Here is a 25,745-nt window from a genome sequence, read left to right on the forward strand (position 1 = left end):
CTGCCACAAAAGGTGCATCAGCAGAGCTGGCAGGACAGTGGGGCAGCAGAGACATTTACCTGACCAGCTGGAGCAGCCAGCACGGGCACCGCAGTGGGTTCAGCCGGGGGCTCTCCCCCTGCACTCTGTGCTTCAGAATCCTGCTGAAGGGGCTGTGGTGCTCTCTCCGCCCCTTCCTCTTCCCCCTCTTCTTCCTCTTCCTCCTCTCCTGAYGATTCTGTGTGCACTTCATCCAAGCCTTCGCCATCATCTGTCTCCTCCTCTTCCTCCTCCTCTGACAGGACACATGAAAAAGGACAGGGCTGAGCACCATGTGACAATGGCTTCAGTCTCTATGTGATTAAAAAGCCATTTGCGTTTGCATGGCAAAGTCAGTGATAATCTGCTCCCTGGCTGAGGGTGTTTGTGAGGAGCCTGCTCCCACCAGCCTGGATGGGCACTGCCATGGAGCTGCCAGCAGGAGYTTTGGGGCAGGGAAGACCCTGAACACTGATACTGGTTAAAATATTAAGCTGGCCCTTTCCATGGGAAGGAGGACAGAAAGTCCTGTCAATGCTTTTATCCTCGTGAGGATAGCTGGGATCTGGCACAATCTGCCACGAACAAGGTCCTTCTTCCARTTCTTGTTTCAGTTAGGACTTGTTTTAATTGAATTTAATTGAATTAATTGTTTTAATTGAATTTTTGAATTGTATTTGTTTTAATTGAAGCCATCATCATCATTCTTTACCAAGCCAGTGCTTTGCAATGCACGACTGGGGGTTTGAGATAACAACATCCCTATTGACCATCCAACTTGGTCAATACTCTGCTTTTGTGCCATCTGACATATTCTGTGGCCTGTAGTTGTGGCTCAGGTTTTTTTTTCCAGAGGGAGGCCTCAAGCACTGGGTTTTCTTTTATATAATCACAGTAGTTATTCTAAAATATGTTGGATGTTATTCAGAGCCATCCCACAACTTCAGAGAAATAAACTTAGATTTGCATGTAATTGATACATAATGCTCTGGCTACATTTTGGGATAGAGAGAAATATCTAATTCAAGGTTTCCAACTCAGTATTATCATATAAACCACACTTAGCTGCTATATAAGAAAAAAATTTTGGTGAAATAAATTACATACCTCTGTCAAAATCAATTTCTCTTATTATTTTTTCTTCTCTACTGAGGTTCACTGTGAATTGGTTCATATTTTCATACCCATCCTCTATTTTTTCCATTTGAAATCCTTTAGAAGCTTCAGTAATTCTAAAACATTGATTGGTTATTGGCATTTGGATTTGAAGATAAATGTATAAATTGTAAGTGATTATAAAGAAGAGGAGTCTCAAGTTTAAATACTTACTTTTGTAGCAATGTTTTGGCATTCTGTGGAAACAAAAAAGAAATAACTTCTTAAATGATTCAAATTTTTCAGAGATTTTATGCATTGAGAAATCATTCTTACATGAGCAGCTTCTAAAACCATTAATAAGGATTTCATAAGTGACAGCCATGACATCTATTAATGAGATGAAATTTGGATGGTAATTARTATACGGCTGAATAAACCTTTCAGYTCATCGAAGATGTTTTAATTAAAATGTGAATGTGATGGAAAATAAGCACAGTTGTTAAAAAACCTAAATGGAAATATTTTTCCTCTTTCTTTTGGTTGTGTTTGTGGTGAAAAACATTTGGTCTTTAGTCACAGTGTAATTACACCTTTGTCTATCCATAAAGGCCATCCTTTTGGARAGACAAAATTCTGTTTGTCTCAGAAGAATGTAGTACTCTTCAAAGGCAATTCTTTGGTGAAAGTAAGTGGGAGTTGTTTTATTTTGTTTTTATTTGTTAGTGGTTTGTTTTGTTTTTATTTTGGATTTTTGGTATWTTTGTTTGGGTAGAAAATGCCCTTCCAGCCTTTAATATAGAGGATTTCTCAACTTGCAAGACAGAAATGCTGCACCAATGAATTAACTGGACAAGCTACTAATGGTTCTCTACTCATTTCTCTTAAGTTTATAGTAAAAAAACAAAAGGAAAAAAATAAGTAAAGGCATAAAAGTGTAACTTAGCACATAAATTATTGAAAAGCTAATAATCATTGTGTCAATATGCAAGTGAAAGCTGTAATTCTCGAAGTTCATGTACACATTAACATATTGCCCCACCATGACATTGGTGGGAAAATAAAAATTATCTGGAAAATATTTAAATTCCTGTTTCTTCTGTGGGGACCAGAAGTTCATACTCAGGTAGTATATTTTGGTGCAAATAGCAAGTACTCATGTTCTTGATTTGGATACTACTCASAAGAAGAGTAGTTATTTGTCTGAGCTGATTCAAGTGTTTAAAAAATGAGTTTGAATAAATGTTCACTTGWATATAASCAAACTCTGAATGGGCTTGCACTTGAGAAATCTTACATAATATATCAATAAACCCATCATTCTTTTTCTATCTCTATTTATAGACTTTATACCTGCAAAAACACAGCCATTTCTGGTTCTTCCATGAACTGGATTCCTGATTCAACCAGTTTTGACACAGCTTCCAAGTGATCCGCATATTTCTTCATCAGGGAGCGGACGTGTTCCAGTTTCTCCTCTTGGGTTCTAGTGATTATTTGTGTCATCTCATTTTTTCTTTCTTCCAGTACAGAATAGAGATAATCAAATTTTTCACACAACTGTTCTTTCTGTCGTCTGCAGCATTCCTGTGAATCATTTGGTTTATGTTAAACATGTTATGTTCTTAAAAGGGTTTCTATTTTTACAGTTACTTGGAAGCGTTTTCATCAAAGAAATTCCTCTTTCTGAACAGTGCAAAGGATTCTGAATGACCCCAGAGACTTTTATAATTTTCAAAGTCCAAGCTGTTGGAACAAAAGTTTAAAAACTCTTCTTAAACTCTGAGTTTCAAGCCACTGAAAGCCCCCAAACAGGTTATTGTATAACTTGTGAGTCTGCTAAAAAAAGTAAAAAGGTATTTATGATGTCTGTAGTGATACATCAAAGYCTGCAGAAAAAGTGAAAGCCCCCACCGTATTAGCAGCTGGGTTCATTTGCGTGAACAGAATGGTTTTAAAAGGAGTGAGCRTCTCAAACAGCTCTGGAGAATTTTCTTTTTCTACCTGAGTACCTGGAACAATCCTGGCTGGGCTTGATTTTCACATATGCCCTCTTAGACTGTATTTGGACAAGAGGTGTCCATTATGTTCCATTTACTGTGCACTGAATGAGGTAGAGGTTCTGCAGGGAAAATGATGTGTGACAGAAGAACAAAGATAAGAAGGAGGAATCAGATTYCAGCCGTATGTTCAGGCACTGATTTTCACATCATTTTTTTGAGACACTTCTATTGTCCTTCCAACCAGACAACAGCATCTTTCCCTGAGTACGGARCATAGGTTTGATAACTGCTGCATTGAGCGCTCTCTAAAAGGAACAAACTGCACTTGTAAAGGAGGATTTATGGGGAGGAAATGGGAGACAGATTATATATAATGTCTGAGGTCTACCAAATAGAAGTACTTGAGTCATCTGTGTGCCCCAGGGCATAACCTTATTGTGGTTAGACCTGGTTGTGGATGGTGGTGATTATTTAAATCTCTTTCCTAGGAACTGCGGCGGAATCGATTTTTCATCTTTGTCCCTTGAGGCATAATGCTGAGATCCTGGCGGCACAAGATTATTAACAGTCCCACAGTACTTTTGGAAAGGATAAGACTGATTATTCACAGCACTTGGCCAGAGAGAATCCCACTTTTTTTCTTGACTTTCAGCCCGAGCTCATTCCTGTGAGTGGTAATAGTCTGCTCTGTATCATTCAAAGGGGAAAGCCTTTCAAAGACGTACATTTGGCTAAAAATCACTGTCTTGGAGAAGGGATTGAATGCACATCTTGATGCATTGACCCAAGTATCCACCTCTGTTTCCCAATGAGGAAGGCTAGGCTAAACTGGCATTCCTAATTTAAATCTCCTTGCAGGGGGTGCAGGCTTGTCCTGCCTTTCTAGGAGTCCTTGCCACTTCCCAGAAATTCCTATTAGTGCAATTACAGGGTGGGGTTAAGGGAGTTTTCAGATCAAGTGAGTCACAGTTTCTGGGTGTCCTTCTATGCTCAGACCTCAATCTTCTCTTATTCCACTCCTCTGCTAACTTTCTCCCTATGAAATGTCATTCAGATCACTTGTAAAACACCCTTAATTTCAAAACAGGTGTGTGCTATCTTTGTCATTTGACACAGGACAAATGTTAGGGGAAGAAGAGCAAGCAAGTGATAGCAGTGTGCCCTGAGAGATCCTTCCCTATCTTTAAGCACCAATATATAATATTTCCTGCCAGCAGCTATTGCAGAGTTGTGAATCTCAAGAGTGAGAGTGCAAAACAGGTTTCTAAACTGCAAATGCTGAAATATTTCTGAAATAGTCTCTTTCTGCATAAAATGTTCCCATATGAAGTCTCTGCCTGATGGAATTACCCTAATCAGATTCTGTGTAATGAAAAAGGTTAACAAATACATGACTTTCCATTCTAAAAAGTTCTCAGCCTTTTTGTTTTTTAAAGCACGGCTACATCAAAAAGAAGGGAGTCATGAGTCTCACTGCTGGTTTCAAAGGACTGGCCTATGTTATTTGCATTTGAAAGAAACACTGTAGTTTTTCCTTTGTTATTAGATTTATTTACAGAGCTAAATAGAACTTAATTATATATTACAGTTTTCCAGTATTTAGCATTTTATATTCCTTTGTCAATTTTCAGTATCATATGTGAATTAGGTCTACCTTTCAATCAGTTAAAAGCTATACAAGTATTGATTTTTTTTTTATTTTTTGCTTTTCTGGTTTTTAGGGTTGGAGAGGAGCAGTAGCTACATGTAGAACTGCAGGCTATCTCTTATTACAGCTAAAAGCAGAATTATCCAGTATTTCTGCTAAAGCAGATATTTATTGCTCTCTGCAAAGTGTTAAACAGAAAGAAGAGACAATCCTGGATTGTAAATGTTATTTGCATGTACGAATAATTCTGAATTCCAGCTGTAGCTTCTCATCTTGTAGGACAAACTGATGTTTRATTCAGACAAAGCTCTTTCGTAGAAGGAAATGTGATTTGCTTGAAATATAACATGGAAGTGCCAAGGTAAACTTTAAGATCTATTTTCTGCAATCTTTGACTTTAAAGGTGAAAAGCCTGATAAAACATCTGAAGGTAAAATGGCTGCACTTTTTTGGGCTTTGACTTTAAAGGTTAAATTTTTAACTGAGTGGATGACTCTGAGGAAGCTAGTTTCAGAAACTGTTGTATTTTTTAAGGTATTTTTAACACAGTGTTTTTTCCTTACTTCAGACTAGGTGTTTGAAAATTTGTGTCTGGTTCAGCTAGTTCAATGTAAACAAGTGTAAGCTTTTGCTTTTGTRTAATTCAAATTTCTGCAGTTAAGCTACTTGAAAGGCTTGTTTCTGTCTGCAAAGTCCTGATAGCAGCCAATTTCATCCTTGCAGTGTGAAGGCTTCCYGATTACCAAGTTCTGACTGCCATTAAAGTATCTCTCATTTACTTGGGCCAATGGTTTTGTGTTCTTTGAAACAAACACAGACATTTTCTGCCCATTCTTGCTTGGATTTGTGTACATAGATTGTGTAGTTGTTTTTTCTTACTAATTAGAATCTATACATCTTGGATTAACTTCTTTTCCCCTATCATTTCTCTTTTCTGCTCCAGCTCTGAAGGGTCAATATAATTCTAATTGRGCTGAGAGGGATGCAACTCCTTCACTAGGTGCTTCATCAACCTCTGACCACAAAATCAATTSATACGAGCTCCTTTCAGTCTATTGCTCTGTGATGCTCAGACTGGTCAAAGTTGATGTTTATATTTGCGTTGCTGATGCAAAGCTCTCAGAGGAAATGAAAGCCACTTCTGCTATTGAATAACACAAAACTAATTCCAACTCTTTCAGAGTGTGGCCATTACCAGGAAGTTGAGTGAAAACCCAAACTCTTCCCTCCCATGAGCAACGAAAAAAGGCTCCTTAAAGGACGACACAAGTATATTAAAACATTAGTGTGCAGAGGGCAAAGCATTCAAATGCAGAGAAAATACTGACATAYCTGTGAATCATACTGTGCCTACCCTGTGGCTGAGACTAGGGCTCTGTTCACCAGCCCTGTCAGACTTTAGACTAACATTAGTCTTCTACAGCTTTAGAATCYGATCTTAGATATTAAATGAGCTGGGAGTTGATGGCATTTTGGTGGATCTGCTTTTAGCTTCAGTGAGGTCCTATTCCACTAAGAATATTGAGGAAGACTTACTGATATGGATTATCCTTACTCTTTATCCTCCACCAGAGGATAGCATRTGTCAGAGGTGCTGAGCTGAGATTGTATCCTTTGGTTGAGGCAGTACATCTTGATAATGTACAAAGCCATGAAGAAAATGGTTTAGGGAAATGATGTGGGAAGACATTTGAGTAAAGTGAGGTCTGTTAAAGAATGACCATTACCAGAAATTTAAAAGATGTGATGTCACACTGAAATAACTGCATTTAAAGAGGTGATACCTACCTCAACCGTCTTGCAGGTCTCCTCCAGCTGCGTGACAATCCCTTGCATCCTGTCATTGCTCCCCACCAGGACTGCAATGCCATCACTCAGCTCAGACTAGGCAGTAAGGGAGAGCAAGCACAAGAGTGTTAGGTGCTGTCACATTTCAGGGTGACACATCTAACAGTGGGGAGCAGGAGACTAATAAGCCATATCCAGGATATTATTTTGTCTTTCCACCAGAACTGAGGAAAAATTGGAGCTTTATGTGCCCATAAGATGCTTGTACTTTGACATTTGTTTTCTCTCACAACACACTATGAAAACATTGATATGTTGGAACTTTTAATGGAAAAGAAATTGTGGTTTGGAAAAAATGAAGCACTTTGCTCTAGGAGATTCTTCTACTTGCTTTTGTTTGAAGTGCTCTTTCAACAGGTTCAAAATACTTCCTTTGGGTTTGCTGAGAGAAAAGACTTTGTCTCTTGAGTGATTGYTTTTTCAGTGTCTGTGTCTAGCCATAGCACTGTGGTATTTTCCTGAGGGCTCTTGGCCTTGGAACGGAGAAGAGGTGGCCCACCAACCTGGAGGGACTGAGGTGCTACAGAGTCCCTGGCATGCAGGTAGAGGGGTTGGAGTTGTGGTGACAGGGGACAGGAGGAAAAGAGAAGGTGGAGGCTGAGCCACTGGCATGAGGGAAATGAGTGGAGGGGGAAAATAACCTGAGGTGGGGATGGAGATGATTGTGAGGTATCCCTGAGASAGACAAAGGAGCCAGTCCTAGGGAACTTGGGGAGGGTGCTGGGGAGTGCAAGGGGCCCTTGGCACACTGYTGGAGTAACAGAGACAGATGTGTTCATGGCCTCCACAGCTCTGTGYGGGATCCTTTGAGGCATTCACAGCTCTCTAAGGGATCCTATGAAGCATGCATCCTGCAGTCTCCAGGTTACACCTCCTGTCTTGGGCATGACAGCCCCTTTCCATGGGCACTCTGGGAAGGAAAACAGCTTGCAAATCTCTGTGCTGAGTGACTGGGGGCATGGATTCAGTCCAAGAAACTTCTTCTCCTTCTCCCACCTTTTTTTGATTGAAAAGGATGTTTGTAACTACTTTCCTACAGCAACTCCTCATTTGTAGTTTACACACACAAGCATTTGTGTGACAAAGTTGGAGGCTGGGATTGCAAACGTGGCCTGTCTGATTGCTTGCCCCACTGGGGCCCTCCAGAAAAATGAGCTGTTTATCTCAGGAGGATAACCCAGTGAGTCAGGTTTTAAATTAATACTGTATTAAAAATAAACAAGTCTTTTACTGGTGACAGCAAGGGCAGAAGATGTTAGGTACATCCTGTGCTGCCAACTATTGAATATTCCTTCGTTCACTTGCAGGAGGAGGTTTTTCACATAACTTTTCTTAAAAATGGGATGCTTAAATGTAAAAGTGCCTGATGGATAACTATTTGATTTGAAAGGRTCTATTCTCTTTCCAGGTCCTGGTGTTGGAAATCTCACTTGTTTGTCTGATTTAAAAGGACTGAAAAAAAGGGATTGGGAACTCATAAGAGAGATCCTCGACTCCACATCAAAATTGGGACACTTTAATATTTTTCTGTGTGATCTCTCCTAAATTTATTTTCCTGTATTTCTAAACAGTTCCTACAGATTTATAAGAGCCTTTGAGTCCCACACAGGAGTGGCAAAGGCACCCTCAGACCCTTTTAGAAATTTGCAGGAAGCCCATGGGAATACTTTCTTGTTGATGGTCCCATCCGTTTCTTCGAGGACTATAAGAAGCAAGAAGATATTTACCTTCTGTTGCTGATAAACATTTGTGAGAGGAGCAACCTGACAGTCTTTGTGGGCACCAAAGATTTTGCACAAGGAGCAGGTGGGCATTTCACAGTTCAAACAGTAGATATTAATTCTCTCATCTTCATGCTCTTCACACATTGGCTGGTCACACTTCCTTTCGGGTCTGCAAAATAAAACAAATTTAAATATATAAAAATTTAAAATAAACACCACGCTAATGAGTTTTTGATAACAACACTTAGGTATTAGCATGAAATAAGGTACATTTGTATAGCAGCTTCCAAGGCTGACTGAATACACAGCATAGACTTAAACCTGCCACATGGGATGACAAAAGAGACAGTGGTACAGCTTAATGTATCACACAATATGATGTGATGACAATATAGCAACATGACTTCATATGGGGATTCCCAAGTGAATGAGGAATGTGACTGGGAGTGTGACAGAACCCTTGCTCATATTAAAAAATTTAAATAACCTTACTAAGCCTGGACTCAGACTACTCATGTATTTTAATTAGCATGTTATCTAACATCTGTCTGCAATATGATACATATGCAATTTCTTTCTGGTTCTTCATGCAAATTGTTGTGCACTTGGCTTAATGCAGCAAACCTCTCACGGAGGGAACTGATTTTAAGCAAGAGTTGTAGATACTGATGAACCTTTAGGCCTCTAACTCTTAATCTCTGCTGATGAGCTTTGTGAGGTCCTTGTCAGGACTTTCAATATCAAACAGCACTGAGTCATTATGGCCTTTACATTAGGCCAGCAACCAAAACAAGGTGTCGACGCAAATTAATTTCAGCCAGGTGGCACATGTCCAACTTTACAGTGTCAAGCTTTTTAGCAGTACTTTACTCAGCTGTACCCAGCACAAAGGGTATGGGCTACACAAATGTTCCTCTCCTGGAACTGTCCCTACATTATAGCTCCGTCTGCTCTTCCCTTCACCAAAACGATTTGCTATATACACACAAGTCTACACAGCCTCCTATTTTAGGAACTAATTTAGTTGTAGCTTCCTTCAAATGAGCCACTTAACTGACATTCCCAGTGCAAGTGACAGCTCTGGTCTGGTGTGTGTGGGCGGGGTGGTGCTTTCCTGAGCCCACACTTCAGGCTTAACACCCTGAGCACATCTGTGGCTAACACAAGTGTGTAAGGATGCGGTACAGAAGACAGGGGCCAGCAGACTGATGGAAAGAGTGTGTCTGAGGTTCAAGCCTTCAAAAGCCACCACTGCTACTGTGGAAATGTTAAATATTTTCAGCTTAAACCATTATCCCCTTCTGCTACTGTTTGGAAAGAGAGCTGACTTACCTGGAAAAATGGCATCCTATAAATATATTTTTTCATCATTAGAAACTATGGGATTTAATGAGTTACATGGGAACATTTTTAAAAGCCATTCTATGGAGCTCTGCAGCAAGGAGGCAACCAGTCATTCTATGAAAGCTTCAAATGTATGGAAAAAAATTATTTTGTATTATATTACAAAGTAGAGATTTTCCATACAGTTTGGTAGAGTGGATATAGCATTTATTTTTTAATGACAAAATACAGATTTTCTCTTTTGAAGGGAATAAAATACGATCAGTTAGATGCATTTAAAAAAAATCTAGCAACAAATAAAATGTCTCACACATTCATGTTTTTGTCTGTTTTTTTTTAAAATTCAAGAGTGCCCTGGGATTTAAAGGGTTCATAAGGAGAATCTGTAATCTGCCATATAACATGATATATTAGAATAAAAACAAGACTAACACTTCTGTAGAAGTTATGTCTGTGTTATTTGGGTCAGATTTCCAGCATTCATTAACATAGGGCACTCCATCAAATCCAGCATTGTTTCAATGCTTTGAGGTGTTTCACACCTCAAAAGAGGTGTGTCTCCTCCATAAAAAATGCTTTACATTGTTTGCAGATTACTGCAAACAGCCCCTAATATATTCACGTTATAGTGCACCAGTTAGGAGGGCCTGTGTGTGAGGGCAATGCAATTAATTTCAAAGTGATTAACTAAGCCTGAGATAGCASCCCTTCATGCAAATATTTACAAGACCAGAGCCAGAAACTACTAGAATTTTATTGGATGCTGGAATGGTGCCACGTGCATGAAAGACACATTGCAYGGAGCAAAAAGGTGACGGTGTCAAGCAAGTTCAGCCAGAAGCAGCCAACCTTCAAAGGTGCCGCAAAGAGCTGGAAGAAACCTGGCAGAACTCCCTGAACTAGTGGGGCCCTGAAGACTGTGTCAGAAGACTAGAAATAAACAGATTTACAGTCTCCTGCCCAGGCTGTGCAAAAGGTGAGASTTTTAGCACACCATTCCCTGACTTYTGWAGTGATTCYCTAGGTCTGTGTTGGGGTTTCAAAGGGCAAAACACAACCTCTGAGTTTAAAATGGACACTGCTYCTGAAACAGATTAAAGAATAGCTGATACGAAAATGACTGCATGGCTTTAGTAACAGAAAAGTTTCACCACAGCAGTGCTTTTKACTAGAGAAAGGTCAGGTTGCTGAAATGTCYTGATAACTTCATGGTCTCATTCTTRGACTGTTCTCTTTGAGATGCTAAGCCTGTGTTTTACTGCTAGAGGYTTATTCCTTCCCACTGAAATTGTGTTTGGACCACATCTGAAATACTGACTGGGTCCTGTTCTGGACTCCCCAGTATGTGAGAGACACTGGTAAACTGGAGAGAGTCCAGCAATGGGCCCTGAGGCTGATTAAAGGTCTACAGCAGCTGTTCTGTGAGAAAAGACTGAGAGAACCTGAGCTTTCAACCTGGATCAGAGATGGTTAAGGKGAATCTTAACAATGACCTTGATCTTATCGATACCTTCGGGTATCCAAATACCCGAATGGAGGGTAAAATGAGGATGGAGTCAGGCCCTTTTCAATGYCAGGACCCGAGGCAGTGGGCACAAACTGAAACATGGGAGGTACCTTCTGAACATCAGGGAACGCTCTTTTACTGTGAGAGAGACTGACACTGGCACAGGTTGGCCAGGATGGTTGTGGAATTTCCATCCTGGAAGATACTCAAAAGCCATCTGGACATGGTCCTGGGCAACTGGCTCCAGGTGGTCCTGCTTGAGTAGCAGATTGTTGGACCAGATGACCTCCAGACATTCTTTCCTATCTCAGCCATTCTGTGACTATGATTTGGTGAGGAAATGCAAAGTTTCTGGGTACATAAAGAAGCATACTTTCATTAAAAACATAGTAAAACCTTAGGAAAACTGCTTTTTGAAAGCATGTTTTCTGTAGGATTTTTTCAAATCCAGCAAGGTCTCTAATTAAAATCCTGAATGCAACTTTGATAGTGTTTTTACTGAGGATTCTAAGACAGCTGCAGCCATTCCTGTGCCATCACATCACCTGGTGTCTGCACCTGGATGGAGAGGATCTGTATCACTATGGGGCACAGTCAGGTCGTTAGTGAAGATATCTAGGTCAGGTCGTTAGTGAAGAAACTGCATTTGCCCCAGTATCAATCTTGGGCATACAGCGCTAATGACTGGCCTCCACTTGACTTGATGCTGCTCACCATGACACTTTGAGYCTGGTAGTACAGCCAGTTTTTGGTCCTGTTCATTTTCCACTGTCCACTCTAGACCTTATTTCAACAGTTATCAATAAAGATGCCACAGGAGACAATGTCTAAAGTCTAGATAAACAGTATCTACTGCTCTCCTCTCATGCAGTGAGTTAGTCATCTCACTGTGAAAGGCTATCAGGTTGGTCATGCTGATTTCCTCTTCATAAACCTGTGCTGACTATTTCTAATAATCTTCTTGTCATTTATATATTTAGAAATTGTTTCCAGGAGGGTTTGCATTAAATACTTTCTAGGCACCAGTGTGCCTGACCCGCCTGTAGTTCCCTGGATTCTCTTCCTTACATTCCTTGAAGACTGGAGGAACATTTGCTTTCTTCCAGGTTAGTCCACAGGAAACTGTTTCAATTACTACAGCCTTTCAAAGATCATTGAGAGTGACCTTGCAGTAATATCAGTCAGCTCCCTCACCACTTTTGGATGCCTCCCATCAGGATCCAATTTTTTTTAATATTCTCTAACCTGATCCCCCTCCACCAAAGGTGAGTTTTCCTTGCTCTAGACTTTGCCACTGGTGTCAGGGTACTACAGTCCCTTAAAACTGAACATATTAGTAAAGTCTGAGGTGAAGATGGCATTGAGTACATTGGCCTTTTCTAYGTCCTGTGCTACATGGGGCCCTACTCTGTTTAGCAGTGAACTCACACTTTCCCTAATCTCCCTRCTGCTGCTGATGCGGCTGTAGAAGCTCCTATTAACCTTCATGTCTCTAATCTGATTCAGTTCCAGGTGGTCTTTGGCTTTTCTAACTTCATGATGTGCTTGGAGTCTCTCAAAATCTTCCTGAGTCACCAGTCCATCTTCTTTTTGCTTCTTTGTAAAGGTTTTATTTTTACCAGGAATCATCTCTCAATCAACACAGGTATTTTGTCACTATTGTTTGAGTTCCTGTATATGGGGATAGACCATTTTTGACCTTGGAGGTGGTCCTTGAAAATCAGCCACAATGATGGACTCTCTGAAAAGCAGTGAAAAGCCCACCAATGCCCAGGGGTAGAAATGTTGCCTGAAAAATGAGAAGGCTATAGAAGTTCTTATGGACATAAGGATTCCTGAAAACTATCATGAATGCCTAGCTCAAGAAAACTATTGGTGCTGGTGAGCTTGGGGCTTTGTCTTGTGGGGATTTGGAGAAGGTGCAGGTGATCTGGCTCCTTATCTCTTTCACTGCATGGCATGTGGGGYTCCTCCTCGCTTGGTGACTGTGGTCAGGGAGCACATTTCCCAGGCCCATCCYATCTGAGATCCCCAGACATCCCTGCAGCCTGGCCTAGAGAGGTCCTGCCTAGGGAACTTGCCTGAGACCTTGGAGGTGTCAGGCACAGAGGCTTCTGGCAGTGCTGGCTACGGGGTCCTGCAGCATGTCAGCACCATCACCAGAGCCCATGCAGGCTGCTCCCAGCACAGCCTGGTCCCTGCTGCACACTCTGCTCTACCTGTGCTTGGGGCTGCAGGGACAGTCTGTTCCTCAGGCTCTTCCTGGTGGGTGCAAGGCAGAAAGAGTGCTTGACCCTCCCTGATCAGGATTCAGCTGGTAACAAAGCCCAAAGCACYTTTTCATCTGGAATAGCCAGTTGAGCTCATTAGAACCTGCCAGATCTTACAAAAAAWCACAGACTCCTGTTGCTATCCTTTCCTGGTGACAGCAGACATCCTGATGTTCCTCAGATAGTTTAGGTGATCAGTGGCCTGCAGAATTTCAAAGATAGATTTAATTTTGAGCCAACTCAATTTCCACTGTTTTCATTCCTTTGCTGTCTTTTAAAGCTTTGTGTGAGCCACCTCCTGCTTGAAGAATTCTTCCCTTGTGTTGCTAACACTTTCTAAATTGGGCAACAGGCTATGCTGCCATCAGCTGGAATTTGACGAGCAATGGGATAAAAGACCATATGATGTGATACTTAGTAATAGGAGGGGCTGCATATGAGGGYTCAGGCGGACTCTCCCAACCTCAGAGTCCAGCTCCTGCCCCAGTTTTTATTTAAAAAAACCCAATTCCTTAATTCAAATAGAAATTCAATTACAATCCAAAAAAAAAAAAACCCAAACCTTTTGAAATAAGCTATTTTTTCCTAAGCAGGAGCCAAAGCTTGCTCCCTTTACTGTTCAGTTCATGTGAAACACAGATGGGAGCTGGCATCATTGTGGCACATGCAGTTAYAGTGAATTATCCCCACAGGAGAACTCAAGGGGAAGAGGTTCCTGTCTGGAGATCACAGGTGCTGCCAGTTTGAAGGGTTCTCTTGCGAAGAACAAGGAGAAGATCACATCCCAACCTTCTTCCTACATATCTCTGCCAGACCCTAGTTGTCAGTATAGAAGACACTRGTACAAAAAGAACAAGTGGGGAAGATTTGATTTCCCCTGACTTTTTGCTTTCAGTGGGGCAGCACGGGAAAAGCCATGAAAGATCKGCTCACATTCTCAGGGGAGCCCAAGGAATGTTAGGCAGAGGGAGATAAGCAGCTGAGGCCCACAAAGGGCCAAATAATTTAGATAATGCTGCTATGCATTGCTGCTACTACATAACCCTGACAATAGCTSTCATTCTAAGGACAAACATGAAGGTTAAATAAGCACCTTAACAGATTAAATTAACAAATCTTTTTGCCAAGTATATAAGCAAATATATGTTCATATTTTATATTTTTTTTTCTATTCTCCCATTTTATTTATCATGTGTTTTACTTCTGTGGTATTAAAAAAAAAAACATATTAAATTTATTCTTACATTTCTGTTTAACTGTATTTGGTTCCAATTGCCCATGAACTACATGGGGAAAAGGAGCTGCATTTCCTTTTTTTTCTGAGGTATGTACAACTGTGAGCTGAAAAAAAGCAAAGCCAAGGAAGACATGAGGCAACACATGTCCAGCTTATTTGATCAAAAGCAAAGTCCACTTTGTTGATTCATTTCCTCTGRGATTTTCTGGACTAAAATAATATTTGAGTATGAATGACACACACAGGGGTAGCTGACCTTTACTTGGCACTGAGCGCAAAGGGCAGCAGAAAGGACAATTTTAAGCCAACTTCGTGCTCTCCAGTGCTTTGGAGCTCCAGCCTATGCCCAGCTGCAACAGTCCTCAGAGAGATTGAAACAGCTGAGAATAGCCAAAGCCACTATCAGGCTCCAAAACGTTCTCTCTGCTTGTGACTGTCCTCCTCTGCTGTAAGAGGTCTCCTCAGCCATCCTGGGAACTGGGTTCTGATGGTTGTGTCCACCTGTGCCAGTGATGCCATCTCACTGTGCCTGGGAAACTCAGCTCCTTGTTGCAGTGGGATCAGAAGACTGTCAGGGGTCATGGCCAGGATTATACCTTTCAAGTGAACAAAACACCTTGCCATACAAAACCAACCCTAAGGATCCACGCTGCTGACAAAAACCAGCTTCCTTGGGTCAGAGGTCCTTGCTTGGTTGCCTGTGGCTAGGTTAACTTAATCATAGAATCAGAGAATTATAGAATGGTTTGGGGTGGAAAGGACCTGAGAGATCATCTAGTTCCAACACCCCTACCTTGGGCAGGGACATCTTCCACCAGACCAGGCTGTGYGAAGCCMCATCCATCCTGGCCTTGAACACTGCCAGGGATGGAGCATCCACAGCCTCTCTGGGAAACCTGTGCCAGTCCCTCACCACCCWCACAGTGAAGAATTTCTTTCTATATCCAAACTAAACCTACACTCTTTCAGTTTAAAGCCATTGCCCCTTGTCCWATCACCACACGCCCTTGTCAAAAGCCCCTCTCCTGTCCTCTTGTAGGCCCCCTTTAGGCACTGGAAGGTGCACTAAGATCTCCCCAGACCCTTCTCCAGGTTGAACAACCCCAATTCTTTCATAGGAGGGATGTTCCAGACCTCTGAACATCTTTGTGTCCCTCCTCTGAAGTCACTGTGGCAAGCCCATGTCCTTCTTGTGCTGAGGATCCCAGAGCTGAATGCAGCACTCCAGGTGGGATCTCATGAGAGAGAGACCTTCACCTTCCCCTTTTCTAAGCTCTCAGTTGTACCATGTATCCAACCCATCCCAGGGAAATAAAGATGAGAAAACATTTTTCTGTTTCTGGATCCATTACATATCAAATGCAAGAAATTACCATTCAGGAGTAATCTTACTTTTTAAGATTAACCCATTCCTCTGCCCTGAGATTTGATTATTGTGCACTGCCACACAGCTCTGATCCAYACTGTTTCTGCTATTCTTTCTCTTTTACGGACTCCTAAATAAGACTTGATTTCATGAGTTCCCAAGCTGACAGCAATGGAGATATTTTTAACGGAATTTTCATTTGACATTATGATGCAGGGTACCTTWTGTGTAAAATTCAGTTTTCTTCTTGTTTGCACTGTCTGTACCTCAGGATCTTCTAACAAGATTTGAAATGCTTTCCCTTGTTTAGCATGAGAATGCATAAGTTAAAGACAAATAAGAATTGTCTGAACTGTTTTTGCAATAAATGATGTTAACCAAGATACATTTCCCTTACTCCCTCACGTGAATAGCTGTGCTGATCTCGAGGGCATTCCTTGCACAGGTGTTGCTTATATAAATAAGCATGGTCCAATCCTCTGCTGCAAGTGGAAACAGGGAAGCTCAGCATCTTTTTGAATAGTTTTCTGTGCTCAGTGAGAGCTGACTTCACCCTGCAGCAGACCGTCAGGCATGGCAGCAYGATCCCTTCCTGCTTTTCCAAGAGACAAAACAACTAAAACAACCTCACGTGCGCCAAGTGGAAAGACCAAAGGGTTAGTCTCCTAAGCTGTGTCTGCTTTTTTGGCAAACACCCTCYGAAGGACATTTGTTACCTTGTGGACTCCTGCTTGTAGATGTCGATGATGTTCTCCACCAGCAGGTTTCTCTGCAGCCCGTAGACACCGTGTCGGTCCAGGACCACCTCGTGCCTGCAGGAGGGACAGCGGAAGCGGCCTCCCGACGCCACAGTTGTACCTCCCCGGGTCGGCAGGTAGGGGTTGGAGGCCTGTTCTTGCCAAGCAACACAGGGGGGTACAGCCATGAAGAACCAYGAAAGCCTCTTCCAAAAGCACCATATGGTAGGAAACCATTTGTCACTCTGCCCGATGAAAGGGTAATTCTGACATGCCACCCCTGGGAAAGCACCTGGTGACTGCTGGGCAAGGGGCCAGTCCCTCAGCTCACACTCAGCCATGTCACCACAGCCAACAGGTGGCACTTTCACCTGTTGTGAGCTCAGCCCTGGCCCCCCAATACATCAACTTTGGCCTTAAATCAATCGCCCCACCCTGGCTCACCAACTCTTAAAATTAATCTACCAAAACATGTAAAAAACTTACTTTCCCATTCATTCTAACCAGTGCTGCTTGGGAAGCAGAGCTCTCTGATAAAAGGAACCTACCTGGAAGATGTCACTGGCACACTTGCGACAGAGGTTGTGCTGGCAGGGCAGGATGACCACCGGCTTGGTGAACATCTCCAGGCAGATGGGGCAGATGAGCTGTTTCTCCAGGTTATCCATGGTTTGCTGCTCTTTGGAGAATGATTTGTAGCTCAGGGAGGTGCTCATCCCTAGCTTTTCCTGGGGCATACGCTCAGGGCCACGGCCTTGTGGAGAGGTTTTGGGGTTAATTTCCCTTGAAATAAGTCCGAGGCTGTGCTGTAGTCAGAGGCTGTCTGGGTTGCTCAGGCTGGAGGACATTGTTTGAACGAGGGGCCGAGCAGAGCCGGGGCTGTTTTTAGCAGTGCTGCGTCACGAGCTGCCGTCCTGCCGTGCCCATATATGCGCGTGAGAGCAGGACAGGCTGGGACAGGTGACAGCTCCCGGGGGAGGGGGGGAGGCCAGAGAGGCCCTGGCTCTCCTCACTCACACATGGCAGCCTTCACCCCTTGAGAAGTYGGGAGAGTGATAAGCAAAGGCCATCCGCTCCCTTTCCTTATCTTTGCAGGTCAATGGAGAGCGCAGGGCAGCCCCAGCCTGCGCAGCCACATGATGCAGCCCAATGAATGCTCTGTTGGGAGCCAGCAGCCGTGGCCGTGAGAGGCAGGATGTAATTTTGCCTATGTTAATAATTTTGGCAGGCTCCAGGATCCTACCTTTCCAAGGTGTGAAGTACACATGGTTACTGGAGAAGGCAATAKGAGTGACGGCTGCTGTGGGGCTTGAATATTTCAGGATGTAAACATCTCACCACCTTAAAATCCAGACAAACAAAATTGCCTGCCTATAACTGTGCTTAAGTTTCTGCTGGTAAGATTTTGGTCTTAAAAGCTGTAACATAAAAATCTAACATGACTATTCATGCCATTAACTCTATGGGCAGGTTAAATATGCATGAAAAATACTGGATTTCCTGATGAGAAAGAAACAGAAAAAATATAGTGTGAAAGGCTTTCATTTGTGCTGCTAGAGAATAGGTCCTAATTGTGTATGCTCTCTCTCTGGATAGTTTAATTCAAATATATTTTCGTTTTGGGCACTGCTGTGTTTATATCTGTTTATTAGACACTGATATCCCTTTCAGCTTGGCACTTGTTCCAGAGTTATTTTTAAAATGACAATTTCCCAGATAATTTGTGACATGTGATGCCTGATCTTAAGGGAAAGCCATCTGTGCTTCTACTTGCCAATAATTTATCACACAACTGTACAAGCAATAAATATCTCAAATTTAAGCCAAAGTCCTTGCACATTACTGTATAAAATCACTTTGCCACCATACTGTACATGTAACCAGAATATGTTCTTCTCTTTTAATCAATATCTACAATATATTCTCTGTTAAGTGTCTTGTAGAAACTTCTAATGTTTATTCTGCCTAATGACTGTATAGAGTTTGCATCTGAAGAATGCAGTAGAGCAGCTGAGTGAGTGCCCTACACATCCAGGAGTAGACCCCAGTGCTAAGGCAGGGCCCTCAGTCTGCACACAACACCTGTCTGGAAGCTGTGCACTTCAGAAAAACATGAAAGTGAAGGTTTTCATTGATTTCTGCATGAAAATGAATATAGTTCTCTGCATGCCGTTGTAATAAATAACATTAAATTAAATGTGGTTATTGGGTATTTTATTTTCAGTGCCTCACAGGCTGCTTAAGTGTTTGAGTAAACTCCTGTACTCATTTGCAGCCTACCGAGCTGGAAATTCCCCTGGGTAAACTTACACACATTTGTCAGCAGTCCCATAAAAACAAATCGATTTTTCTAAGTCTTGCRTTCATGGGAAATTAGCAATAGCTTAGTTAAACCCATTTGAAATCACACCTTTGCTTCACTGCCTGGTGTGGACAAGAGCCTGGAGTCCAGTGGGAGAAGCTGCTCTGGCAGCTGAGCTGCGGACAGCTGGGACTTTGGCAGGGCTGGCAGGGAGCCTGCCCTGGCAGCAGCGAGGAGATATTTCTCTTCTTTCCCTCCCCTCCATGGCTGGTTCAGAGGTGACTTTTGCATCTGGAGGAATCTGAATGTCTCATTCTTGCCCTCCTAACTTTGAGTCAGCTGCCCCTTGCACAGCAAAACCTGCTTCAATACGGGGCTCTGAATGAGGAACGCTGTCCTCACCTGGCAGGRCAGGAACTTCCACCTCTCTGCACAGGCAGAAACACAAATTCTGGAGGGAAAAGCTGAAGGTTAGAAATGTCAGCACACAAAAACATCTGCAGATGCTGATGACGGGAATGGGGTGTTCATGGCATGAAAAAAAGGCTATGCTGCCCCTCTGGAGAATGAACTGAGGCATCTCTCTGGGATGTGATTCTGGTGAATTTATACCTACCTGGGGTAACCCCCAGAAGTAAACAGGCTGAGTGGGACATCTGATTCATCTGCAGAGGACATTGGGTGGCAACAAGGTGAGGGACAGCATGCTGCTGGTTTTCACCTTTCTGTGTGCTGAAGCATGTTAACATGGAACAGGTAGTGAACAGCACAACCAAAAAGAGGAGTCAACAAAAAAAAGGTAAAATCCACTTTTTGCAACCAGGCCTGAGCTGAAATATTTTTCTGGCAGGAATAGGTATTTAGTCCAGACGTGAAAAATGAGTACAGGTTTTTCTGACAAGGTATTATGAACCACAGCARTAAATTATAAGTAAAGAAATGCAGAGGCTTGACCACACTTGCAAAGGCAGGATGAGAAGTGCCAGGAAAGMCACACATTGTGTGACCACTCTGTAACAAGGAGGAAGAGAAGAGCGACATCCAAGACACTGAGGAGAAACAGGAAGATSCTGAAGCTGGTCTGCAGAAGGGTCTACTTAGGATGAGCTTCAAAGAATTCATACGGAGAAAGAGCCTGGCAACCCTGTCCCCCTCCTCTTCCTCCCCTTCCACTTCTGCAAGGGAAGAGCACCAACACACACAGCTGCCCACCTCTGAAGAGTCACTAAGTCAAGCCATCTCTCAAGGGACATATAAAGGGCAAGAGAGGGGACCCTCCTCCTGAACAGAAACTCTGAATGTCTGYCAGCCATCACCAAGAAGAAATAAATTTTTTTTCAGTATTGTTTGCCTGGGAGTGTTATCTGGCTTTGTTGTCACAAGTAGAACWCTAATTCCTAAAGGTAGGCTTACTTGTAAAGACATTAATTCTAACGCCTTTATTTTGCAGCCAAATAACAGCTTGCAGCCTGGAACCTGGAAAGCTGGCTGCAAAGCACTGGGTTTAGGAGAGGGATTTGGAGGAGGAAGGAGAGGTTGAGTGATGTCCAGGTTCACGTTTCAATACCATAATGACATCTCTGGGGTTTGCATTCACAGAATTCCCCTCTGCAACCTCTTATCTTGTACCAGCGCTGTGAAGCTCTTGTCTGTCACTCAGAAAATCAGCCCTGTGGCTCTCTTGCATGACTGGAAAACAAAGAGAAAAATCATATTTTGGCCAGAGGATGCTGTCAAAATATGCTCCCACTCGACTTGCTTCCCCAATGARCCTGCAGAGAGAAGTCCACTCCGCCAGGAGCAGGGTCCTTGTTCAGGCATCCTGTCCTGGACACGGGGGGTGGGGAGAAGCATTCTGGCCCACGGGGTGACAGTGCCTTGGCCTCCTGCCACCCCACCTTGTGCCTCTCCTGGGAGATGAGCAAACACCTCAYCACCCAGCCCAGGGGTGGGCAGAGCTCTGCACTGGCAGCTGTCTAAAGCAGACGGGCGCTGCCCACCATTCCCTGGGCAGGGATCAACATCAACCCCACCCCACTGCCTCCAGCAGCTCACACACTCCTGGGGCTGGTGAGACTCACCTGAAGACCTTCCACAACAGCCCAGCTGCTGGAAGAGGACAGGGCTGGTGGGTACCTGAGCAACACAACATCCTAGCAAAAATGAGGTTGCTGTTTCCAATTCTGCTCACCCAAAATGTGAGACTAATGGTAAAGTGATGATGCATCCTTCCCCTCTTCCCATACTGCTAACTCTGCTTGTTGTTCTGGCTGAAAAGATTTGCATTTTTAGCCAAGCATCCCTCGGGRAGACTAGGGGAGGCTCTCCAGGTCTCACCTTTTGTCTGTGCCCATTTACCCTGCCGTGAACAATCCCTCAGGAGCAGGTGGCGAGCACCGGCATTCCCACCTACAGCCAGCATGTTGCAGAGACTCAAATTTCACTTACATTGACAACAACTTACTGAGACGACAAGCCAGCTATAAGATGAAGCCCTCCTACCTATACAAGTGCMAACTGAAAACGGTATTTTGCATTTCATGCTTTTATTGTGATCAAGATACACTCCGTGATAAATACTGAGACTACCCCTGTGTGGAACTCAATTTATGTAGACGAAGAGAGCCTTTGCAACAGAGACAACTGCTTTCAAAAACAGTTGCCTTTTGAGACTGACATTTTTTCCATTCAACACACATATATATATATGTATGTATTTGTGTACCTCATATGTGATGACAGGCCATATGCGGTCAGTATTTGGAGACCTTCTAAAAACAGTCTGAGGGTTGGTTTCAGATCTCCAGGAAAACAAAGACCAGCACAGGAGATAATGACATCTCYAGAAAGTTCCTTTTGCACATATGAAATCACAGCAGAAGAGGAAAGCTCAAAGCATTTCCARGGGTGAGTCACTGGGAGCACATCAAATGTACAGGACATGAGATTTCAGGGACAAGCTACAAAGACCAGACAGAGGGATGATGTCTGTCCTTTTCTTTTGAATAGAGGATGGACACTGCCCTGAGCTGAACTGTGCTCAAAAGCAGCCTTCTCTGGGCTTATCTGTGCTCAAGGACCTTTCACAGTTTGCAGCAAACCTGTAGAAATATGGGATAAAAGGGCATATGAACTAGATAATAACTTCTGTTCCAAATTTATCAGTGGAACCAACATAAATTATAACAGACAAACCTTAGAGATTTGGATTAAAAGATCCTGCAACAGTGAGAGTCTGTGGACAAACTGGATCAAGGACTCATTCCTGCAGGCTTTGGTTCTGCCATCATCGTGACACCGAGACATGGGGTCATTGCCCAAGCTGTGTGCCTAAGTGAAGGAGGATCCTTTGACTTCCTTCTGCCCTCCAGCAGTGCCAGCAAGGCAGCATGAACCTCTCACCAAGCTTTAGGGGACACGGGGAAACAATGCCCTCCCAAAAGTAAGTCCTGGTTTTCTCAGAGTCCTCAAGGTCAAGGTAAGAAATGGTGGTCAGGCTATACCCTTCAGGCAGGCAGGGTGACCCTGCAAGGTGATTCACATGAGGCACTTATCATCTTCCTTACAATTATCTGTGCCTTAAGTCTCAAAACCAGTGAGGCTGGAAAGACTGGCTGTAGGATAACAAACATGAGATGAGCAGTTCAGCATCTCCCCAAGACACAAGCAAATYCACAAATCCAGAGATTCCCAAACTATCATCCCCCTCCACTCTTCCCTGCTAGAAAGTGATCCACATTTCACAGTCAAAGCATGAAAGTATGTCCAAAGGACTGGAGGAAGTATTGCATGTGGGAAAGGAATAGCACTGCACTACTGCCTACCTAAAAATAGGTCCATTCCAGGGCTAGGGACAAGTTTCACAGATAACAAGAACAGGCTTGCTTTTCCACACCCCTAAACATACCCTGCGGTGAAAATGAGACGTGTAGGAAGAAAGGCTATAAGTAAAACAAAAGCAGTTAGAAAAAGGGGAGTGCATGCCAGTCAGAAAAGGGGGAAAATCCCACTTCCTTTGGGAGAGTACCAAGTACTTCACTATTTTAACATAATCCTCTGYTTTTCAAATGTAACCCTGACCCTTTCCCCTCTACTTTGCTATCACAGCATTCCATGAGAGCCTGTTTTATAAATTGTGGCTAGATGCCTCCCCTACCAGAAGAAAGGTAGGAATGGTGGATGCTGGCATTTTGTGGAATAACAAAATGTTATGGGATGTTTGGCTCTGCAGTAGAGGAGTTGGTGCTGTAGTGGGGTGAACAGAGGTGACAGGGGCAGTGCTAGGAGGCCTCCTAAGCATGCCAGAATTTAAGGAAAAGGGTATTTCAGATTTAACAACAGGAATTTTGAYGGGGTGACAGATTTGATTTCTGCTCTGGATTTAACAGGCCATAGTACTCCACTTCAAACCCTGCTGCTGCAACCCCAGCTCTGTCAATAGAAAAGGACAGAGATTGTTCAGCAGAGAGGGACTTGTGTTTCACAGCACAGATCCAGCTCAGGCTTCCCAGCTGGCATCAGCTCATCACTTCACAGGGATACAGCTCTGTCCCAGTGTCAGGTTTCTCCCCAGCCTTGGTCTGCTTGACATAAGCCGCTCTTGATGCTATTTCAGTATGCTCTCCATCGCTCAGCTGGCAGAGTAGAGGACTGTGGATTTTTCTTTTTTTCCAGGACAATGCTCAGGTCCGTAGTTCAAAGGAGAGACTTTAAGTTTATACCCAGCACAAAATTTATGCCACATCAGAGACCCACTGAGACTCCATCCCAGCTCCCCATGATGGTCTAAGCTATGTTTTAATCCACCCCTATCTTGAGGGTCATTCCTTCAGGACTGAATAAAGATTCATGCTTGATGATAAAGGGTAAAATATTTCCATATTACAGCTAAACAAATGTACTATGTGTGGGGGCAGGAAGGTTTTCACACAGTGAGTTGCTACCAGAACCAGTGAAATGTCTGTTTATCAAGTGACAGAGGTAACATGTTCTTTGGGTTTTGCTTTTTTTTTTTTTTTTTTTTTTTTTTTTTTTTTTTTTTTTTTTTTTTTTTTTTAGATTCTTCTGTTTCCCTCTATGTGTTCCTTTGCCCTGCAAACGCTCTCAAGGCATATAACAAAACCAGCATAACTCTTCATTCTTGAGTATACCAATGCCTTATTTTTCCTTTTGAAAGTCAGCTAAGACAAGCAAGTTTCCCTTTTGGCCATTTTCTATCTAAGTTCTTTCACCCATTCCTCAATATGAGATTTTTGTGAGCATAGGAGAATACAACATTAGAAAGAGAGATGCAGGTATTTCTAAGGAAAACCACAACTGGAAAAGCCTTCAAGCCAGGCACATTTAGCTATGATCAGGAATGCCATCCACTGTGACACTGTGTTCACTGTACCAAGCAGCAGTTTATTACATTAACGTCCTTTTGCATTATCACTTCAGGAAGCATCTCAAGCACGTCGGCCCATGTCCATACACGTGGTGTTGCATCACCCTCTCCACACACCAGGCTGTTCCCTAGGAGTCAGCCCTTCTGATTCGGGCTGAGTTGAGGGAATGCAAGGGAAAAAAAGGTGCACAAGCGAGTCCTTTCACCATAGAATAATTCAGATTTTGTGTGTCTCCCAAAAGGCCTTGACCTTGCCATGGAGGGTGCAGCTTTGCAGTAAGATTAGTGTTTTGCCTGTRCTGACTGAGGATGCAAATCTCTCACTATACCACTCTACCCGCTGCAGTCAGGATTGAGCAATATGAACCAGCAGTTCATGGCAACAGACAGCACCATAATAGTCTGATACCATGATCTGGTGAAAGACAAAGAGTTGGGGCTGGCTCTTTTCGTCTCCTTCCAAAATTCTCTCCCTGTGTCCTCATGAGGCAGCACACAAAGCCTGTCATCAGCCCAGAGGGTGACCTCCCGTGACCCCAGCCATCAGCACTGAGAGAGGCTGCTCCAGCGTTGGATGTGAAGAAAGGTGTGSTGCTGTGAGCTGAACGAGCTCCTTTGTCCCACCATTGTGGTTAAGAAGCTGAGAAAGCAGGGAAAATGGACCGCACACCCCCTGTCACTGCCACCCTTTGGATCAGGAGATGTGGCATGAGCAGTCCTTTTACTTTTCCTGCCTGACATGTCCAAGTATGGGCACAGCCATTCGTGACAACGGGAGAACAGAGGACACAGAACCCTTCTCAGCTGGYTCGAAGAAATGCCTTTTTCGAAAACCGTGTTCTTTTATACTTTCATTTTCGCGGGCTGAACACCGATTRRCTRTCCRTCCCTCAGAGCTGCCRCCCACGAACTTTCTTATCYAATCACAGCTCTGGTTGGGCGGTGTCACGGGCTCTGTTTACCCAATCACAGCCTGGCACACAAGGCAGGGTCCTGTCAATGACAGGCTGCTCCCCGTGACGTTTCCCAAATTCCTAAGAATAACCCCAACAAGAAGAGAGTGGGGGCGAGAACAGGCGAGTGCAGGACACGGGGGCTGGGATGTGGTGGCAAAGCAGAGCATAGATCAGTGCCAGAGCTGCTGTGAGTTTCCATTGTCACGGCATTTAGAGCTGCACTGCTAATGAAGCCTGCAAGCAAGGAGAGGTGCTGTAAAGACAAAGCCTCTGATGGATGCGCTTATTGCAAATTTTGTTTCTT

General features: G+C 43.3%; 1 protein-coding gene across 3 annotated transcripts in view; it reads right to left on the minus strand.

Moving 5' to 3' along the window:
• TRIM55 (tripartite motif containing 55) overlaps window positions 1-17,591 on the minus strand; it is a 35,429-nt gene extending 17,838 nt beyond the window's left edge. Inside the window, exons 1-8 of one of the 3 annotated variants that reach the window (XM_057380305.1) lie at window positions 17,346-17,591; window positions 16,777-16,949; window positions 8,340-8,505; window positions 6,553-6,648; window positions 2,467-2,700; window positions 1,350-1,370; window positions 1,126-1,264; window positions 60-274 (exon numbers count right to left, since the gene is read on the minus strand). In XM_057380305.1, coding sequence (XP_057236288.1) covers window positions 60-274; window positions 1,126-1,264; window positions 1,350-1,370; window positions 2,467-2,700; window positions 6,553-6,648; window positions 8,340-8,505; window positions 16,777-16,949; window positions 17,346-17,534 — 1,233 coding nt within the window. In that variant the 5' untranslated portion in view covers window positions 17,535-17,591. Of the gene's footprint in view, window positions 1-59; window positions 275-1,125; window positions 1,265-1,347; window positions 1,371-2,466; window positions 2,701-6,552; window positions 6,649-8,339; window positions 8,506-16,776; window positions 16,950-17,345 lie in introns of all 3 variants that reach the window. The other 2 variants (XM_057380306.1, XM_057380307.1) reach the window with 2 other exon arrangements.
• Between the last annotated feature and the right edge of the window lie 8,154 nt (window positions 17,592-25,745).

This window comes from Malurus melanocephalus, unplaced genomic scaffold (assembly GCF_030028575.1).
Source record: "Malurus melanocephalus ecotype Western Australia unplaced genomic scaffold, MMel_1.1 scaffold_443, whole genome shotgun sequence".
NCBI classification, from domain to species: Eukaryota; Metazoa; Chordata; class Aves; order Passeriformes; family Maluridae; genus Malurus; species Malurus melanocephalus.